The sequence below is a fragment of the Micromesistius poutassou genome (genome assembly GCF_964030765.1).
Source record: "Micromesistius poutassou genome assembly, chromosome: 4".
Classification (NCBI taxonomy): domain Eukaryota; kingdom Metazoa; phylum Chordata; class Actinopteri; order Gadiformes; family Gadidae; genus Micromesistius; species Micromesistius poutassou.
This window is the reverse complement of record NC_140274.1, coordinates 8,300,444-8,320,332: the sequence shown is the minus strand read 5'-3', so window position 1 is coordinate 8,320,332 and position 19,889 is coordinate 8,300,444. Positions and strand designations below refer to the sequence as shown.

Here is a 19,889-nt window from a genome sequence, read left to right as displayed (position 1 = left end):
TAGTGCTAGCTTTATTTGTTTTGTCAGCACTTCGAAGTGCTTTCAAGGTTATCGTTATCGTTCTTGAACTGCTACCAGTAATGTTGCATATGCTAAAGAAGACAGCCAGTGTCTGTCTGTCTTTGAAGTGAGACTGACTGACTCTAGTAGACCTAGCTAAACAACACATCTGATAATAGAAGTTGGTTCTGCAAGTTGGAGGGAGCCTGAGATGTAAGATGTTAATTGCCACTTAGTTATTTTCTTTTTTTTTTCTTTTTGCAGGCTTGACAAGTTCCGAACTACAACTCGAGGGTCTGTGGGTTAGGGCGACCAGACAGTCTCCGTTTTCAGTGACCGTCCCCGGCTACGGCTGTCCCCGGAAATGTCCCCGGATTTGACTGCGACCGAAAGATCCAAACCCCCCCCCCGTCAACAATTCCGTTCGTCCGCAAACCCCAACACTCCCCATCAACATCCCCCCCACCAACTGAAACGAGAATTGGAGAAACAAAAAGAAATATTTTCATTCAGTCAAATCCCCTCCCATCCTGACAAAGTCAATTACTACACTGGCTTGACAGATGCTGCCGCTGTCCTCTTTTTGGAAGCCCTTCTCTCCAAATTTGATCTCCAGTATCACTTTAATTGGAATGTCCAAATTATGCCCCTTATCCATCAGCTACTCCTGACTTTGATGAAGCTCAGACTGAATTGTGGCATACTAGACCTTGCAACAAAGTTTAATTGCTGCCGTGCCACAGTCACCAACATCTTCACCACCATCAGCAGTGCACTGTATGACTTTTTATGTCTGCATGATGGAAAACAACATCCCCTCCCGAGTCAAGAACAAAACATCTCTGCCAGATTGCTTCCAGCCATTTCCCGACTGTTGGATTGTGCTTGACTGCACTGAAGTGGCCATCTCCAACACAGAAATACTGGACACCCAGAGTCATCTGTACAGTCATTACAAAGGACGCACAACACTTAAAACTCTGATCGGTGTGGCTCCCAATGGAGTTATAACCTTCTCCAGTGACCTATACGGTGGAAGTACCTCGGACAAGGTGATAACAGCTGACTGCGGAGTACTCCAACAGCTAGAACCAGGTGACACAGTGATGGCAGATAAGGGATTCGCTATTCGTGACATTTTGCCTGAGGGAGTTTCACTGAACATCCCAACGTTCCTTGTCAATGGACAGTTCACAGTGCAGGACATTTTGACCTACATCCCATACCAGTATAAGAAGCATGCCAACAAGATCTTAAAAGTATGTGTTTGTCTTACGAATTTACAGAAGAACATTCTCCGTGAAATAGCATGAATTGTCTGTCACAACATTTTTCAAGTGTAAATCATTAGAACAATGGTTGTGATTTGAAAAGACACCACACCAATTCATGCCTGAAACTGAAATCCTTAAAAATAAATGTCATTGTTTTACTCATGTCTTACTCATGTCTATATTTTTGCCTGTCACATCAAAATCATTCAGTTTAAGCCACCATCAGTTGAATAATTGAGGGAACTACTTGGACATACACTTTGACAGGCTAGGTGCAAAACAAGCTGAACTAGCAGACAAAAATGAGTCTTCATACAGTTGCTCCCACACCCAGTCAGTTTATTGTTAACTGTGAATACAAACATTTCCATTTGATTCCTCTTGATACCACAATCACCTGCCTCAAAGCAAGCACAACAAATTATGGAAGACCACACACACAGAAAAATATAAATAGTGATTTGATAAAACGATATCATGAATGATGTTAAAATTAGGCCTGCCTTACCCATAAAGAGACTAGGGGTATCAGCGTAAATGCATCTGACTATGTGTAGTGTGTTATGTACTGTGTGATGAGTGTGCAACAAAACAAAGAATAAATACCTTGGTGGCCCGGCAAGCGGCAGCAGAAGGAAATCCTGCACTAGAACAGGTTGTAGGTTGCGGTCATTTATCAATTTGGTAACTATTTTGTTTCTCGTTTGTGACTGGTAGCCGTTTTTTTTTTTAGAATTTACAATTTATGTATTAATTGTTCCCGCTTTGTCCACGTGTATCTAGCCTACGTGAAACAGCACGGTTTAAACGCAGGGCGAAACGTTTTATTTCTAGTAGCCTAGTTCCTTTTAGTAGTCTGTCTCGGAACACAAGTTTCACCCCGGATGACCCCCCGTCCCATAATGACGTAGCCTAGTCCATCTTTCCTTGACCTCATAACGTTTTCCATGATCGAGGTCAAGGAAAATATGTTAGAAAAGCACAAAAGACGGAATTATTTCGACTATCCGACCGTAACAACGTTACCTGGGATTAATTTAGGCCTACCCAGCGCAACACGTTTAAAAACAAAAACACATACACGGTGACTCCATGAATCGTTAGGTGGTTTATTTGCACAGAAAATCAATATAATTAATTTTCAGTAAATGTCTGATTGGCCTATTACATAAATTCCGCGGATCACTTGAATAATAAACACCCCAGCTATGTGCATACAGGCGGAGCTGTGGAGGCGGGAAAGATGCAGCTGATTGGACCACCCACAGCTGCTACCAATTAGTGTTGGACGCGGCACACCTGTCATCATTCATACTCGGAATCTTCATGTTTATGTTGTACCATGTTGCATCATACAAATTAGAGTACAGTGCTTCAGGGAACAAACAGAGTCACACATTGTATTTCCATATTATGATTAAGTTAATGATTATTAGTTAATGATTATTAAGTAAGATTTTAATTTTGATTTCAGGAAGCACCATCCAAATGTGGATTGTGTCATTCTTTCTTAAAACGGCATTGAGGCCAAGAGAAGATGAAATTATGGCAATGACTGGCCAGCTGAAAACTTCTCGTGGCTTTGAGGTCGCCCTGAACAATGCAGATACCAATTTAGTATAATCAGACAACATTATTTTTTGCAACATCCATACTACACAGTCATCTTTGACTTTCCCCCAATATCATTATAATCTTTCCCATTCTGAATACGATTGGATCAGTAGGACATTTTCAGGAGCTTGGTGCTGGTCGTCAGTGACGATATGACCTTTGGCCTCTTAGCAAATCACTGGAGGTGAGGTAGCTGGTGGTAGTCGAAGACAAGGTGGTGGTGGTGGTGGTGGTGGTGGTGGGGAGACTTCCAGCATCCGTGGCCCTCCTGGGGTTCCCCAACAGGGCCTCCATGGGGCTGGGGGGCCTTCGGATGGGGGCCCTCTCCACGACACTCTGCGAGTAGCTCACGTAGCCCCTGGGCGTGTCGAAGCGAGAGGCGGGCTTTGGCTCGGCGACGCCCACCTCCTTAGGCTCCAGTTTAACCACGGGTTTGGATGGGAGCAATGCGGGGGCTGGGGCGGCGGTGCCTCCAACAGCGCCACCGCCGTCGCCAACAGCGGCATCACCACTACCGCCGACACCGCTGCTCAGCCTGGCCGTGCTGACGCTGGGGACGCTGACGGTGCTGCTGCTACCGCTACCGCCACCGCCGCGGCTGGGCTCCCTCTCTGTGGGCAGCGAACCCTTCAGCGTCACGGCGCTGCTGCTACCGCCACCGCCGCGGCTGGGCTCCCTCTCCGTGGGCAGCGAACCCTTCAGCGTCACGGCGCTGCTGCTACCGCCACCGCAGGGGATGGGCTCGCTCTCCGTGGGAAGCGAACCCTTCGGCGTTACGACAGAGCCTCCCGCCGCTAGCTTTCCGCTTTGACCGTCATCTTTGGCGTCCTGGGGTGTCGGATTACATGACATTTGGAGAGATTGAAATAACGTGATTCATATTTGAAGTCTGGGCGACAAAATTCAGCCCCTTCCCTCTCGCGTGGATCAGAGCCGTGGCGCTCGTCCCATAAGGGAATGCATTGTAACGCTGACACTGGGCTCTTTTTGAGCTCATCATGGACCTGGGGATTTAGGGATTCACTTATTGTGAAGGTCAACAGAAGGTCATGCAACATCTCACTTCTCCTGATGAGCGACACATCACAAATTACAGACACCCACCTGCTTCTTGTTCTCCTTGTCAGTGTCACTCCCTGATGAGCCCTGAGTGACAAGCAGAAATCAAATGCTGTTCTGGAAATGTTATATTTCTATGTTTTTTATCAACCTGATGGTTCGTTCACTAACCTTCTTCTTATCCTTCTTCTTCTCATCGTTGCCACCTTCACTATCACATGAACTTGGTGGACCTTTGTCCTGTAATAATGAAGATGTTTGTTTATCCCACAATAGGATGCATCACCTCGATTGGTTTACTTTTCTTGAAAAATGAGCATTACCTTCTTCTTCTTCTTTTTCTTGTCCTTCTTCTTTTTCTTTTTTTTGTCTTTGCTGCTGTCACTCTCAGATGAACTTGAACTGGAGTCCTGGTGAACACATGAAACATTGCAGCACCAGTCTCCTAAAAACAACACCTAAAGCATTGATGCATTGATCTGATTAGAATGGATTACCTTCTTCTGCTGCTTCTTCTTCTTCTTCTTCTTCTTCTTCTTCTTCTTATTTTTCTTCTTCTTCTTCTCATCGTCACTGCTTGAAGAATCAGAGTCCTGGAGACCAAAAAAAGAATACAAATTACAACTTTTCAATCCTGCGGCTCTTTCACCCTGAAAGTTGACCGGATCCATTGAGAGTCGTCTCTCTTACCTTTGACTTTTCCTTCTTCTTTTTCTTCTTCTTATCCTTCTTCTTCTTTTTCTTTTTCTTCTCATCACAAGAATCAGAGTCGGATGAGGAAGCCTGAATGCGGGGAAACCAACAGAAAAACAACACAAAAGGGGACGTCATGTTCTGACTCCCTCAGGCGCCTGTAAAGGCCAGCGTTAATATTCCACAACCATACGCACATCCTTTTTCTTGTCTTTCTTATTCTTTTTCTTCTTGTCATCCTCGCTGTCAGATGAATCCTGTAAGACAATTGGGAAATAAATCAAATATAATTTAATATTGATTATAAAAAAACAATGCTTTTACATAAAGCCACGTGTAAACAATGTGGATCATTGTGGCTACAGGAAGCAGCATAGCCTATCCATTGACACTGAAGAAACACACCTTCTGCTTCTTCTTCTTCTTTTTCTTCTTCTTCTTTTTGTCATCATCACTGTCTGAGTCGGAGCTGTCGTCCTGAGAGACACACAACAACAGTTACACCACCAGGCCTCTCTTCAAGAGGACTGCAGCTGCAGACTCACACGGCCGGAGGCTTAAAGCTCTCACCAACTCAATTAAATATTGGAATTCAGTCAACTGTAACTCAAAGCACAATGATAGACAGATAGCTTTGGTTTTGGACTGATTCGAAATATCAAGGCAAAGCGCTACTCTAGCCACTGAGACAAACCCTTCAACTCTTTGAAATGCTATGTTCCGCCCCAACCTCCGGTTTACGCCTCACGAACGACGTTTGAAAAAGGCCACCTGCCCCATGTTGGATAGGGCATTTCAGGATGAGAATCTCACCTTCTTCTTCTTCTTCTTTTTCTTGTCTTTCTTCTTATCTTTCTTCTTGTCTTTATTCTTCTTATCCTTCTTCTTTTTCTTCTTTTTCTTGTCCTTTTTCTTTTTTCAGAAGACACAAATGGAGAGGATTGAAGGCACAGAGAATCATGCTGACTTCCTGTCCATAACTGACATTTGATATTGAAAGCGTGTCCTGTGTGTTTAGTCTTCTCACCTCATCATCCTCACTATCAGAGGAGGAGGAAGACAAGGAGGATGAGGAAGATGAGCTGTCATCAGAAGAGCTGGACTTCTGAAGAACACATTTGTCAATCAGCCGTCAGTCGTAGTTTTCATTGTATTATGTGCACCTCCGGTAACTAACACTTTTATTAACTGGTAATAGTAAACAGTATGCAACACAAATGCCTTCTAATTTAACTGGCACTGCTTACAATTAGATTTCCAATTCAAAATATTTAATATCTGGATTTCTTCAAATTGCTACTTTGCACAAAGTTTAGTTAATTAATATATTTGATCATTATTTAAATTTAATTGTGTCCTTTACTTGTTAAATGTAAAATACCAAATAAGTACTGAGTACTCCACGACTGGCATCTCTTTTATTAACTGGCACCACTTACAGTTAACCTGGGCTCTGACTAAGTCATCAATAAGTTGAACCCAGTTAGTAAGGGGTGAATTTCATTTTAAGAATTGAATTGAATTTCATATAGTTGACTAAGAATATGAAGAATATCAGTGTGTGGTGTATATTATGCACAGGTGGATTATTGTGTATATAACACTTAAATCTAAAACACACCTTCACCTTCTTCTTCTTCTTCTTCTTCTTCTTCTTCTTCTTCTTTTTGTCATCATCACTGTCTGAGTCTGAGCTGTCGTCCTGAGAGACACAACAACACAGTTACACCACCAGGCCTCTGTTCAGGAGGACCGTTACACCACCAGGCCTCTGTTCAGGAGGACCGTTACACCACCAGGCCTCTGTTCAGGAGGACCGTTACACCACCAGGCCTCTCTACAGGACGACTGCAGCTGCTTCAGCATGGACTGACACGGCCGGAGACTTAAGGATCAGAGTTGAGTTCTTAAACCAAATACCTCACTACGTGATCATTTTAGTTTGGTCACATATTACCAGTGATTGAACTGACCATAATTATATTTGTTACAATCAAACATGGCCACATGTGCTTCACAGCGGAAAACTTTACCTTACTCTCCTTCTTCTTCTTCAACACCTTTCTCTTCTTGTCCTTGTCCTTGGCTGTCTCCTCGTCTCCCTCGTCATCACTCATGTTGCCAGGGTCCTGATCCCTTGGCTGTGCTTGTACGCCCTCAGCTGGGGTGCCAGACAGTTAATTTGGGCGTCAGTACAGAAAATACATTGATTCTTGAACCTCCCCTCGATTGGACTGGTCAAGAAAAAGCAAGACATACCACAGAGGTCAGATGCCACTGGGCGATCCCCTTTGGGCTTGTTCTCCTTCTTGTCCTGAACAAAGAACATTAATACTGATTATGTTTTGTTTCTTTGTGTTGTTTAATGCCTTAGGTTTTTCTCGCCTTGCAGTTTGATGTCATGTCAATTTTATGTTATTGTATCTTATCTTATCTTGTACATGTTACGCCTCTATTGTCATTTCTGTGTATTGCTTTGTTGACACACCACACATGCACATACCATGTTTGTGGTCCAAATAATTTGGCTACTCTTACTTGAGTCTGAGCAGGACAAAGAACTACTTGTATGTAGTAGTATTTGAAAATCAGCATTGGAAAATACCTTGTCTCCATAACCACTTGGTCCCACAACCTTGTCACCTTTACACAGACACACACACACACACACACACACACACATAAACACAGAAAAAACAGCAACCAATACATTTAGTGATCAGCAGGTACAACAGGCTGGACCACTTCACTTGTTCTGACTTCTCCTTACCAGCAACGGAAACAATAACGACATTTTCCTCGTCTTCCTGCTGACTGCCCTCCTTCTCTCCCTGAAGGATTAAGCATAATAAGGCTTGTACATCAAAATGCATCATGGGAGGACTCCAGAGAGCTCTAGTCCTATAAAATACTAAACCAATATAAATATACAGTAACCTAGGCTAACACTTTTTTAATGACACAATAACTAACATAGCTAATTTTCCAATCAATGCACAATACATAGTCACCACTTCCATTCAGATGTATCAGAATGTATGCAAGACATCATTCCAGAAAATGACATTCATTTTATTTTCTGTAGGAATTCTGTCTACTTTGTGCACAGAGGAAGTCATGTTATGTTCCAGAAATGTTCCATGCCACATTCTTCGGCAGGCCCAGGCAGAGCTGAACGTTGTGCGAGTTGTGTTGATGGCGGCTGGTTTAGGCAGCCTCACCTGGCTGGGTCTGATTGGACTCTGGGTGAGGCTGCACAACTGTTACCGGTTAAACCAGTCTTCCCCACACACACTCAAGGAGAGATCTCCTTCATGGCAACATGTCACACAGGGCCATGTATCATTACCTACACACTTTACAATGAACCGGATTCAACATCACCACCCTGTGTCCTGTGTTTGGGGGAGCCAAATGAAAGTCACCTACTGTAGGTGGAGTGTAGCATGGACATTGTTACAAACGTGTAACCTGAAGTTTCATGTTTCATGTTTCTATGTATGCTCTAAAACAGACATACATACTGTAGGTTCCTTAGGGGAGTTTAATAAGGTTAGTGGATCAAATGTCAGGTGTAAACGGCCACTGTGCAAATAAACAGCAGGAGTCAACAGGAGCTTTTACCACAACATGGCTTCTGAAAAAAAAGAAAAGTTACCTTTTTCTTATCCTCCTTCTTGTCCTTCTTCTTGTCTTTCTTCTTGTCTTTCTTCTTATCCTTCTTCTTCTTATCCTTGTCGCTGTCAGAAGAGGAAGAAGAGGAGGACGAACTGTCTGAAGAGGAAGAGCTGGAGTCCTGAGATACACAAACAACAAAAATCAACACATATTTTAATTCCATATATTTATTATTTTTGAATTGTATTTTTATTTGAAATTGACAATGTGTAAAAAAATGTAGATGAACTATTGGAAGGAGACGAGCTGGGGTCCTACCAAAGAACCAACAGTAGTTTTTTGTTCATTGCAGCAAGCTCCTAAATTGATATACGGGGACATGAACTGGTCCGGCCAAACAAGTTTATTTATGAGGTATTTGTTTGACTATTTGCTAAAATCTGTTTGAGTTCGTTCTTTTTAGATTTTTTTTTTAAGGTTTTATCCTTTTTATTGTCAAGTGATTAACCACCCGGTGAACCACCAGGGTGCCCCCAGTTTGAGTTTCTTGAACCATGAAAAAATATATATTTATAATGTCCATATGCCGGTATATGTAGTGACATTTTATAGAAATTCCAATCACTTAAAAAGTAGTGTTCTGATAAAACAACGTTGTTAACATCTGATCTTATCACCTCTAATATTTAAGGAAATCAATTAGAAAAAGCCTGGGCACCGGACACACGGTTCACTCACACTAGGGTGGGGTGACACTGGAATGGAATATCAGGGTTATATAAAACGATGACGTGTCCATGTCTATACCATCTCATTATAACGACCACTGATAAGGGGTCTCCCACCATCCTGGAACCCTACCTTCTTTTTCTTCTTCTTCTTCTTCTTCTTCTTCTTCTTCTTCTTTTCATCCTCACTGTCACACGAGGAGGAAGAGTCCGAAGAGGAAGACGAGGTGCTAGACTCCTAGGAAACAAAGATATATGAAACATTCAGTCGTGTGAACTAAACAATCATTGGCCGATGGATGACATTAAGAGGATTAGCGTTAAAAGACCAGACAGAAGGGAACAGGTTGAACCTAAAACACCCTTTGAGAAACCACACTAAACAAGTCCAATCCAAACAAACCTTTAGTTTAAATGATCATTTTTCTGCTTTGCATCTATAAACATACCTTCTTCTTCTTCTTCTTCTTCTTCTTCTTCTTCTTCTTCTTCTTCTTCTTCTTATCTTTCTTTTTATCTTTCTTCTTGTCTTTCTTCTTGTCTTTCTTCTTTTCCTTTAGGTCATCGCCATTGTCTGATGCGCTCAGTTCCAGTTCCTGGACAATGCATAATACATTGTTATACTACTTAACACATACACACATATACACATGCAGGCAGACAGGCAGAGAGAGGGACAGGTGGGGAAACAGGCAGATGGACAGACAGACAGACAGACAGGCGGGCAAGCAGACAGACAGGCAGACAGAAGATGAACTGTTGTCTCTTACATCCAAATCGATTTCCGATGGTGGCTTTTCACAGATATTGGTTTCGGGGAGGCCTGAAAAAGAATTTACATTTTTTTAAAGTTTACAATGAGGGTTTTGTATGCAAGACTTTTTGAGGTATGATGGTGCTAGTTAGAGACCTGTCCAGAGTGCTGACCAATCCCCATGCACTTTGTAATCTAATGATCAAGAGCTGCTGTTGCCATTGAGATTTGAAAAGAAAATAGACTGAAGGTGTGCATTTTATCAGAGTCAAGTTTCTATCAAGAGAGACAGAACACGATTGTTCACTGAAACCTCCATACCAGGTATTTAGGAAACGATATGTCTACCTGGCAACACAAACTAATATTGACTCATTGACCAAGATCGAGATAAAACAAATCAACAAAGGCTGCACACGGGTACAATTGCTCCAATCTGCCATGTGAACGCTGAACACCAACGTTTAATAGATAACAATGCATTCAATTAATATAACTTTGAATCAGCAGCAATGGTAAGCCACTGAAACGCCCTTCAGAATCACCCCCTAGATACATACAATAGTGTGCTGTGTGAAGTTATGGACAAGTTGTAACACTTACACGGCTCACACACCACCACCCTGCTCCAGACATACTCCTTCTTCTTTTTCTTCTTCTTCTTCTTGTTGTCATCCTGTGAGCAAAGCAGAGGAGACTCAATGTAATTCCTATGTCAATGAAGCCCCAGCCAATGATGTTGGCCTTTCTTTGAGAATGACATGGTTTCCAACTCTTTTTTTTTGCCATATTGTTTGTCATATTGGCAAAACGGAAAGGTCTGTGCCTTGGGTTAAGATTATGATACATTGCAACATAAATACTATCTACAAGGTACTTATTTGATAAACATAAGAATATCAGATATAGTTCCAGTGGGTCTTGTTTATAGTAAAGCAAAATCTCGACTAAAGGTGATTTAGAAATCAGTAAACTATGGTAAGCTTTCTGAAAACAAATGAGGCTCGCTCATTATATGAATTATTTATGTATTTTTTCATATTAATTTGTGACACTCAGGATTTGAATGAATTGAGATTTTTGGTTGTTGGCTAATCTCGCTGTGGTTGTATTTTCTTGTCTATTGTTCTCCTCAATTATCTTTGCAGCACCCGTCTGTGTATAAAATCTGAATCACACAACTGGGACAATACTTCCTAATAGATAAATCAAAGTCCATGCCTTAATATGGTGAATTGATTGATTGTGAGTCTTCAAAGGCAGCCAATAAATCACTAGTGCATCAATGCCGCAGCAATACAGGACACAAACATGCATCTCACTGCATGCATTATTCATTGTAGCACATTCATTTAGTTGTGTCCCACATTACCTCACTGTCGCTGTCAGACGAGCTGCTGGAGGAGGATGAAGATGAGGATGAGGAAGAGGAGGAGCAGGAAGAAGAGGAGGAGGAAGAAGAGGAGGAAGAGGAAGAAGAGGAGGAGGAAGAGGACGATGACGATGAACTGGAATCCTGTTCAGAAACAGAGGTCAATGGTGTTGCTATGAATTGTTTTGACCATGGCTGTTCAGCTATGGATCAGCATTTTAGCAACAATTAGCTGCAAAAGGGACTCTTATTAGGAGCCACACAAACACACCCACCCACACCTTTACCCTCCCAAAAATGTTTTTTCCAGCAGTTGTGAAATCGAGACACACCCTTGTTACTCATGTTTGAGTTGCTGATTCTTGACTTTCTTTACATAGGCTGTTCCCTCTATCGTACTTGGTCTCAACTCAAAGACTGAGGTAGATTCAGAGTTTTATATCACCTCTGCCTAAAACCTTGGGTCTAATGTGTTCAACATATGTTAATAAGCTGAGCTGGGGGAGAGACACACGGTTGTGACATAGCCACACCACATGATGACACCATGGCAGAATTCCAGTTGTCCCAGATCTTTTTTTAATTTCATGAATATGATTAAATTGATTAAGTTTCAAGAAATGATTATACCTTCTTCTTTTTCTTCGTCAGCTTCTTCTTTTTCTTCTGCTTCTTACTGACACACTCATCTTCACTGTCTTCTGAGGACAGAGAGCTGTCTAATGAGAACCCCTGGTAAAAGAAAATACAAGTCTGAATATATTGTTATTGCATCAATTATTGTTCCGTGAATATTGTGTAATAAGTCACAAGTGAGTGAGTCACAGTGGCACGCGGTTTGAGTTATGGTCGAAAGGAGATCCTAGCCAAAATTTATTGTAGGCCTATTGAAGAAATAATTAATTAAGCAACCAACTTGAAAATCCGTCTCCGGTGTACTCACACATTCTCCATGTTCAAGGCTGTGTTTCTCTCCATCCAGGGTGCTGCACGGGGTCCCGGGGTGGGCCGGGAGGGTCTCCATAGAACCTGAAGGGAATCCCTCCGGCTGTAGTCGCCCTCCCAAATCCGCCCCGGCTTAGAGCAAAGCATTTGGGAGGGGGGCGGGGGGCAGATTCAATTGTGGGTCGATGGTTAGGTTCGATCAGTTATGAGTCATTATGACTAACAACACCTTTCACTTTTTACAAAAGCAGATGAGGTGGTTACTTTAGAGACTAGGGCACAGTTGGAGATTGTAGCCTACTCCACTTCCTTGTTTTGCGGAATATCTGAACAATGCAACTTATTGTTATAACGCAGGTAACAAAGTTATATGACGGGCGGTATAACATTGATCGAAATGTAAAATGAATTAATAACGTGTGATACATCGATAGGTAGAGCAGTCCATCATCTATTGCACTTCGGCATCATATACGTCCACAACCATTATAACACAGAAATCAATAAACTGAGTGACAAAGCTTTCACGCGTTTGCAATTGATGAGTTATCTGTTTGAGACGTTCACGACAGACGACCAGCTTGCAGAGCTATGCTGTGAAAGCCATTCATTGCCTTCCATTTAAATCTGAATATTGAATATAACGTAACTATCACTTTTGTGATAATCAACTAACCTGTGGGTGGCTTGGAGTCCATCGGGTATGTGTTCCTGGTCGAGGCCGACCTCCAGACCTTCCGTCCTGCTACTCACCGCCGTTAAGGAACACTGTGAAGGGACACACATATTTGTAGGCAGGCTGCTTCTCTGTGGGCGTTGGCAGGTAAAACTGGTATCCTAACTTTCCTATACAAATAGTTTGGCACAGACCGATGACAAGTTTCAGGTTTTGGACTTTATGACCGTTTTTTCTTCTGCCATTAAGTTGCAAAGACGGTAAATTGTACGATACGGTCGTCTGTGCGTCTCAGAGCTCAACAGTCTCAATGGGAAAACGGCCTTGCAGCGAGAGCCGCACATTTTTTTCTGCTTAAAGGAGCGTAATTAATGTCAATGAAAGGTCCTGCAAGTAAATAAATGCGTTTTATTTTACGCTTTTCAATAAAAAAATAACGCATTGTACTTTTTTCACGTTTGATCTGTTGTAAGTTTTATTTTCGACAATAAGTTATCAGATAAAACCAAAAGATTGGTCCTACTTGCCACTCAAACAGACCATTGGCGTCCTCGTGTGGCGCAAACAAACCCGACCTGAAAGAAAGCGATTACTAATAACGATTCGACTTGTACCTTCTGCCCTTCCGTACCAAAGTATTTCGGAAAGGATGGAAGTTTAACCTTATATCATCCACAAGTTGAACATGGTTAAAAGATTTGACGTTGTTAGTATACAGAAAAATAGTTTAAGGGAACTGTCTGTATTTTGGTCTGGTATTTGTGGAGAAAAGCAGCGTTCGCGAGAGAACGAAAGCAGAAGTTATTATTATGTGTTTTTCAGCCGTTGGCCCTTGCTGTTGATATACTTCCGAAAAGTGCCGTTTCAGATGCTTGTAAGGGACAATGAGCGCCACTCGAGGACAGTAGATCTGACCACTTGAGGTCAGTCTATTCGTCCGATTTAGTGACGTGTCGTCTCCAGCAGTGGACCGAGATGTCCTCGGTTCGGGCGGCAACTTTGGTAGCCGCGCTGTCCTTCAGTCTGGTCCGCGGAGGTGTCCCCAGGTCCTGGAAGTCGCCCTGGCCCGGGTGCGACAATGGAAAGGTAGGCTTACAGTACAGTGTTCCCGTTCTGTTTATTTTGCATAAGGGGAAACAAATAATGCAATGACATGATTGACGGGAACAGAAGGTGTGTGTGTGTGTGTGTGTGTGTGTGTGTGTGTGTGTGTGTGTGTGTGTGTGTGTGTGTGTGTGTGTGTGTGCGTGTGTGTGTGTGTGTGTGTGTGTGTGCGTGTGCGTGCGTGCGTGTTATAACACAAAAGTGGTTGCACTTATTTATGGTAGCCTTGGACACGTTCATAGACTCTGTTAGAGGATTGCAAATCGCTGGACTTAATAAGAAGAAATCTAAGCAAATAGCCAAATACTGCTCTGTGTCAGCAAGGCAGTCTGCATGTATGGAGAAGGCGGTGCCATCTCTACCCCTGATAACGATGTATTTATTTACTCATTTGCTTGGCTGTAAATACTTGCAGTGTTTGTGTTGCTGTGCGAGACATAAATGGGCTCTTTATTAATATTTGGAATGCTGTGTCGTTGTAAGTATTGGTCATTCCAAATAAATGAATTAAATGTGTGTGTGTGTGTGTGTGTGTGTGTGTGTGTGTGTGTGTGTGTGTGTGTGTGTGGTGGGTCATTTTGCCTATTCTTATCATGGTATCATGGTAAATGATATGGCAGTAGCTTACACTCCCTATGGTTTACTATGACGTGTTTTAAGCTTACATAATCCAAAGTAGCTACTGTAATATGAAATTGATCTATATTTTATTGATTGTTTATTGTTTATAATCAACAATGCCTGTGTATGGAATAAAGTCGACAGCTAGACCCCTGCTTAGCGAAATCACGTCACAGCCTATCAGATGGACCTGAGACTAGTTACCAACTGTCTCAAAATGAATATTCATATTCTATTGCCATTTAAAAATGTGTACATAACTTTTTTTAATCCTTTTTGAAAAACGTAGACATTGTATGTGTGACTGCATGCACGGTCGTGCGTACGTGCATGAATGTGTCATTTATTATGTGTGTTATGTGTCTGTGTAACAGCTCTTTATACAGAAGGACCTACCTCGAAATGCTGCGTGGGCCTGCCCAGCAACATCTTGGCCTGAGGCTACTCAGGTAACCATGGACACCCTAGACTTTGTCCCAACCAATAATGTTGTCAACACCACGCCTTAGATCACGGCTCTTCTATTTGGAAATGTATTTGTTTTATAGCATTCCACATTTTATTGTGTGTCTTCATTTGTTCTCCCTATCTGTAGAGTTACCATGGTGTTGACACTGTGTATTATCCTGAGGTGAGTCAACAGATATTTGCAAACAGAAATATTTGATAGAGACAATCTCCTTCAATGGAAATTTGAGCATATTACCGTTGACTTTCCATTATCAAATATGTGAATTGTTTGATGATCTGATGGCAAAGTCCTGGGGGTAATACATTATTTGCCGTCTACTATGCTTAGTGTAGCCTTTGCTAGTTTTATTCTGCTGTGGAAGTAAAAACATTCAGCAACTCAAAGCAACACCATCTCCCTGTGGCTCTGTATTTGTTCATGTGAATACCTGGTGGGGCTGTAGGCGTTGACCTGTTTTTCTTTTGATTCTAGCCGGCCAAGCAGGTTTGCATGGATACACCTATCAGCTACAACCTGAACATTCCCAACAGGTAAGCCTGGGGCTAACATAAATCAATGTACTAAAGGTGAGCTGATAAATATACATAACTACATAGACTTATTTAGCAGACACTTTCTGTCTAAAGCAATTTGTCAGCTATATGAGCTGTACTGTTATGACAAATGTACTTATTGTAAGTCGCTTTGGATAAAAGCGTCTGCTAAATGCCCTAAATGTAAATGTACTGCAGAATAAATTACTGTATATTAATTGACATTAATTTCAGTCAAAGTTTAAAGTACAAATACGTGTGTGTGTGTGTGTGTGTGTAGTGGTCCATACAGACCCGTGGGTGCGGAGAGTGGAGAGTACTACTACTGTCCTGCTGAACGATGGCTCAACAACCTGCACGTAAGTCATAGCCAGGGTTGCTCGTCATGACATTTTTGACAACAATCCATGTCTGTTTCTACACCAACCGGGAGACAAAAGCCCCCTTTACACAGAGGTCCCGCAATATTGCCATAAATAAGATTGGTCCTTATGCTGGCTTTGTCTCATACACAGAACCCAACAAAGCCGGCGCAATGCCGCCCCCATAAAACGGACCAACGCTTTGCAGGCACACGCAAAACAAAGCCTGCAAAGTGTTGGTCCGTTTTATACAGAGGGCAAGCCTGAATAACACCTTGAGCCGGCTGTGTTCGGGGTTAGAAGGGGTTAGACGGGGTTAGACAGAGGGACAAAAACAGATGTGGTCATAATTATGAGAGCCTACCACAGTAGACTGTTTGCCAGTTTTAGAATGAAGCCAACAGATCGTTGATTACTAAAATATTAAATGATTATAAATGCCTTATTTGTATGTGTTGATCCAGCGGGTATGTGTATGTTCCAAGCAGGCTTTTTGTTGACATTCTGTAATAATATGTGTGTGTGCGCGTGTCTGGTGCAGCACGGCGCTACCGTGCTGCTTTACCACCCCTGTGCTCCCCTCAGCGAGCGCGTCCGTCTGTCCGTCCTGGCTCGCTCCTGCCTGTCCGACTACATCATCACCCCGCACCCAGAACTGGAACACACGGTGAGACCAATGTGAATCCAGACTACAACCCCACCACCACACCAACCAGATGTACAGCACAGAGTTTAACCCTTGTCACCGCATTATGCTACCATGCAGAACAACAACAACATAGTGGTTGTCCATTGGAGACACTCAAGATTTAATAAACAAGCTGTTTACTACTTGTTACACACTAACCCTAACACTGACTGCATATTATTTGTTTTTAGATGTTTATTTGTCGTACAGTTTGAGAGTCTCAGAAATAACATCAATGTAATTTAACAGCTACTCTTATTCAGGAACTTCTGAATGCAAAATTAAGTAAAAAATACAAAAATCAGAAAGAAAGGAATAGTCTTTGGTGTTGGGAACAAAATCTTTTTTAAAACAAAGTATCTTTGTCTTGCAGCGCTATAATAGGCGTCTGTCAAGGCGGTTTCCACTAGTGTCAGATTTATTTTTTCTCTCTTGTCCAGCGCGTGGCTTTGGTGTCCTGGGGCCGAACTCTGGAGCTGTCCACTATTCACAACTCCGCTGTTTGTGATTGGCTGGAGGCGGTGGAAGCAGCAGCAACGACAGGAACCAATCCGAATGATGTGGCTGCAACCAGGAACTACAGTCTTCTGCTGATCAGGCCAGCAGAGCAGCATGCACTCCCAGCAAAACAATCACGCACCAACACAATGGTACGTAGGCTATTCCATAGCGACTAATGCTAATTGTTTTTTTGGTCGCTTGCTTCAGAAGGATGTTGTTTCCTCTCAGGCCACCCTGGCTAGGTCATTAATAAATGTTGTGTATGTGCTAAAGGGTTCCTATTGTCCTCCACAGCTGTCTGTGAGGCATTGCTGCGAGAAGAGCCTCTTCCCCCCTCTGGTTCAAGGAGAGGCGGCGAGGCTGCAGGGAGGAGGAGGAGGAAGGCGGCGCAGAGGGGCCACCAAGAAGCAGGAGAAGACAGAGACCACGACCAAACATGAGACTTCTCCATCCAAATCCAGTCAGACCTTGCAGGCATCCAGAACATCCGAGTCCAAACCAAATCCTGGTCTAGTGAAACCAGGGCCAGAGCCGCCTCAGCCCGGTTCACGAGCCCATGCTGGGCCAACTGTTCTTGGATCAGTTCTTGCAAAAACAACCATGACTGGACCCCATCGTTCAGACCTGGGCAAAGTGACAGTGGAACAGAGGGACAGAGTCTCTGCTGGCCAGAACTCTGCAGAGCAGAAACCGTTGACTGACCTGCCAGACAGGAGAGTGAAGAACAGTGAGTGGGTGGCTGTTAAACAGAGCCCGGAACATGAACTCACACACACTGTCAGCATCGAGGACAAAACCATCAAGACCCCGCCCAAGGCTCTACCTCCTCAACCAACTGCCCAACACACGGCCCCCACTCCCACCACCCCTGGGGACCTTGTGGACCCCGACGGCCACGTCGCGGCCGACGTGCTGGGGGTCAAGGGGCGGACCCCGCGCACGGACGAGGCGGTGTGGGCGGCGGGCGCGTTGGGCTTCCTGCTGGCTCTGCTGGCCCTGTCTGTGCTGCACACCCGCCTCTACCGCCAGTGGAGGACCACCCCCAGCATGTACTGGCACGACCCCCGGCAGGACTACGACAGAGTGGCCGGTAAGTCACGAGGGCCGGGGAAACTGCAAGGTCCTCACCATACCATACTGTAATAGGATGTGTAAATATTGCGATGTGATATTTGATTTTTGAGGGTTGACAAAATATTTATTGCAGTTATATAAATATGATGATGCAATATATTATTTTTTTCGTTAAATGTTTGGTTTAATGTTGGGGTTCGTGTTCCACAAGTATGCCTTAATTGTTTTTGAATTAACATGGCCTAACAGAAAATAACATAGTTGATGCACTACAGCACCCTCTGTACGATTAATTAGCCTCCACTAAGGCAAGTTAATGGTTTCTAGGTTTAGGGTTAGTAGTGGTGTTGGTGGGGGTCTTTGGTGGTCTTACACTTGTTTTAAACTATAGTGGAATGTCCAACAAAAAAAACATATGGAAGCATTGAGTGAATTGAAATCTCAGATGTGATATACCACAGTTAAGAAAGGACAAGATCATATTCCCTCACATTTTACACTTTTGAACTATCAGAATGTAGTTTATATGAACTACATTACAGCACAGTATGTTAGCAAACAGTGTTTTAGAAAGTACATGCATATGCATCACAACGTACCATGGATCAGATCAGTGGAGGAATATACATATGCCCCTGTAGTAAAAATAAGTTCTGTCTCTTTCTTTCTGTACACAGATGTGATCCGGAAGAGGCTGAAGATAGCCGACCGGAGGCACAGGAGGAAGTCCTACCAGCCCAGGAGACAGGAGTGTATGCTCTTTCCCAGCTCGGATGAAGAAGACGAGGACCAGTAGAGAGAGGAGCGGTCACGACCAGTTTGTTTAAGCGCTGCATGGAGATGACACCAAGCACTGACTTCTCAGCATTGACTGTTAGGATGCCACTGCATCTCCATTTACCGGTACTCCACTGATTGTGTGTTAATGACGGTGATGAAACTAACTGGTTAAAAAGGCAAGTGCAATTTATTTGTAGGTACACTATGCCATCTCATTGTTCGGAGCAGTGAATGCACTCCTTCTTGGCATGTATTGATCAGATTTCTTTTTTGCCTTGCAATTAGTCAGACGGTCTGAATATTATATTATGTTTAACAAGATCTCAAATCGTTTGAGAACTTTAACAAGTTCTCAAATGTTAATGAATGAATGAAATCAGAGTAAGTGAAAACCTACCTGACCTTTTATGCACTACAGTTTCTTCACTACACCAAGAATTCAATGTGCGTAAGTGTAGCATTGTGTGTAATTTCATGTTGGTTTTTTACAATGGATGTGCTTGTAATGATTCAATGCTGTTTTTATACTTCAATTTTTTTACCTGTGTAGGATTTGCTAGGTGGCTGCTGTAAGCAACACTGTCAAAACAAAGAGGCGATCAGCTGATGGTACGAACACTAAAGTAGGAGAGGTGGGGTTTGATCGGGTCCAAGCAGTGTGTGTACACAACCTGGCCCTGATCCAATCACATTCGGTGGTCTGGCTTGCATCCCGCTTGCGACCTGGCACATCGGATCACAACGCCACGTTGATCCGACCTGGGAGCAGTGACACCGGACAGTTAACGCATCCTGGTGGGGATCCAATCACAAAAGTTGCAACTTCACGCCAAATTCACTGGAGTGACACATGGCCCTCCACACACCCTACCTTCCCTAAAAAGTGAAGGTTATTAAAAGTATTTAATAAAAATGAAAATATTTTCTTCAATTTGCAATAACACAATTTCTTTTCTCAGCATTCAGCCTCTACATCTATTGCTCCTCAGTTTTCTCAATTGACTCTATCTAGGCATTTAGG

General features: G+C 43.0%; 2 protein-coding genes and 1 pseudogene across 4 annotated transcripts; 2 read left to right on the top strand and 1 right to left on the bottom strand.

Moving 5' to 3' along the window:
• The first annotated feature begins 364 nt into the window (after positions 1-364).
• On the top strand, positions 365-1,313 carry LOC311341497 (annotated as a pseudogene). Its single transcript has one exon. The product of its transcript is annotated as an uncharacterized misc_RNA (transcript).
• Positions 1,314-2,471: 1,158 nt separating this feature from the next.
• LOC311342044 (uncharacterized protein) lies at positions 2,472-13,033 on the bottom strand. 2 transcript variants are annotated; one of them, XM_084466856.1, is made up of 25 exons: positions 12,928-13,033; positions 12,734-12,825; positions 12,056-12,189; positions 11,743-11,844; positions 11,113-11,256; positions 10,344-10,416; positions 9,757-9,809; positions 9,436-9,582; positions 9,120-9,221; positions 8,299-8,436; positions 7,411-7,471; positions 7,246-7,283; positions 6,900-6,954; positions 6,674-6,801; positions 6,262-6,342; positions 5,668-5,745; positions 5,454-5,552; positions 5,046-5,117; positions 4,838-4,897; positions 4,638-4,730; positions 4,445-4,540; positions 4,271-4,357; positions 4,119-4,187; positions 3,993-4,034; positions 2,472-3,716 (listed from the first exon to the last, which is right to left on the bottom strand). In XM_084466856.1, exons 2-25 carry the CDS (start codon positions 12,753-12,755, stop codon positions 3,030-3,032), a joined length of 2,661 nt encoding a protein of 886 aa, XP_084322982.1. In that variant the 5' UTR covers positions 12,756-12,825; positions 12,928-13,033; the 3' UTR covers positions 2,472-3,029. The 2 variants fall into 2 exon arrangements, with proteins under 2 accessions (XP_084322982.1, XP_084322983.1); XM_084466857.1 differs by having other exon boundaries at positions 6,268-6,342.
• A 384-nt stretch (positions 13,034-13,417) lies between these two features.
• On the top strand, positions 13,418-19,722 carry tp53i13 (tumor protein p53 inducible protein 13). The gene is made up of 9 exons (XM_084466470.1): positions 13,418-13,819; positions 14,833-14,907; positions 15,054-15,089; positions 15,402-15,460; positions 15,744-15,822; positions 16,367-16,492; positions 16,954-17,163; positions 17,309-18,104; positions 18,766-19,722. Exons 1-9 carry the CDS (start codon positions 13,709-13,711, stop codon positions 18,882-18,884), a joined length of 1,611 nt encoding a protein of 536 aa, XP_084322596.1. The 5' UTR covers positions 13,418-13,708; the 3' UTR covers positions 18,885-19,722.
• Positions 19,723-19,889: the final 167 nt, after the last annotated feature.

Coding starts and splice junctions, on each gene's coding strand:
- LOC311342044 (XM_084466856.1), bottom strand. CDS start 12,755: ATGGACTCCAAGCCACCCACAG. Junction 12,190..12,733: donor GGACTCCAAGCCACCCACAG/GTTAGTTGATTA, acceptor CTTTGCTCTAAG/CCGGGGCGGATTTGGGAGGG. Junction 7,284..7,410: donor CGTTATTGTTTCCGTTGCTG/GTAAGGAGAAGT, acceptor GTCTGTGTAAAG/GTGACAAGGTTGTGGGACCA.
- tp53i13 (XM_084466470.1), top strand. CDS start 13,709: ATGTCCTCGGTTCGGGCGGCAACTTTGGTAGCCGCGCTGTCCTTCAGT. Junction 15,090..15,401: donor ACACTGTGTATTATCCTGAG/GTGAGTCAACAG, acceptor TTTTGATTCTAG/CCGGCCAAGCAGGTTTGCAT. Junction 17,164..17,308: donor AATCACGCACCAACACAATG/GTACGTAGGCTA, acceptor TGTCCTCCACAG/CTGTCTGTGAGGCATTGCTG.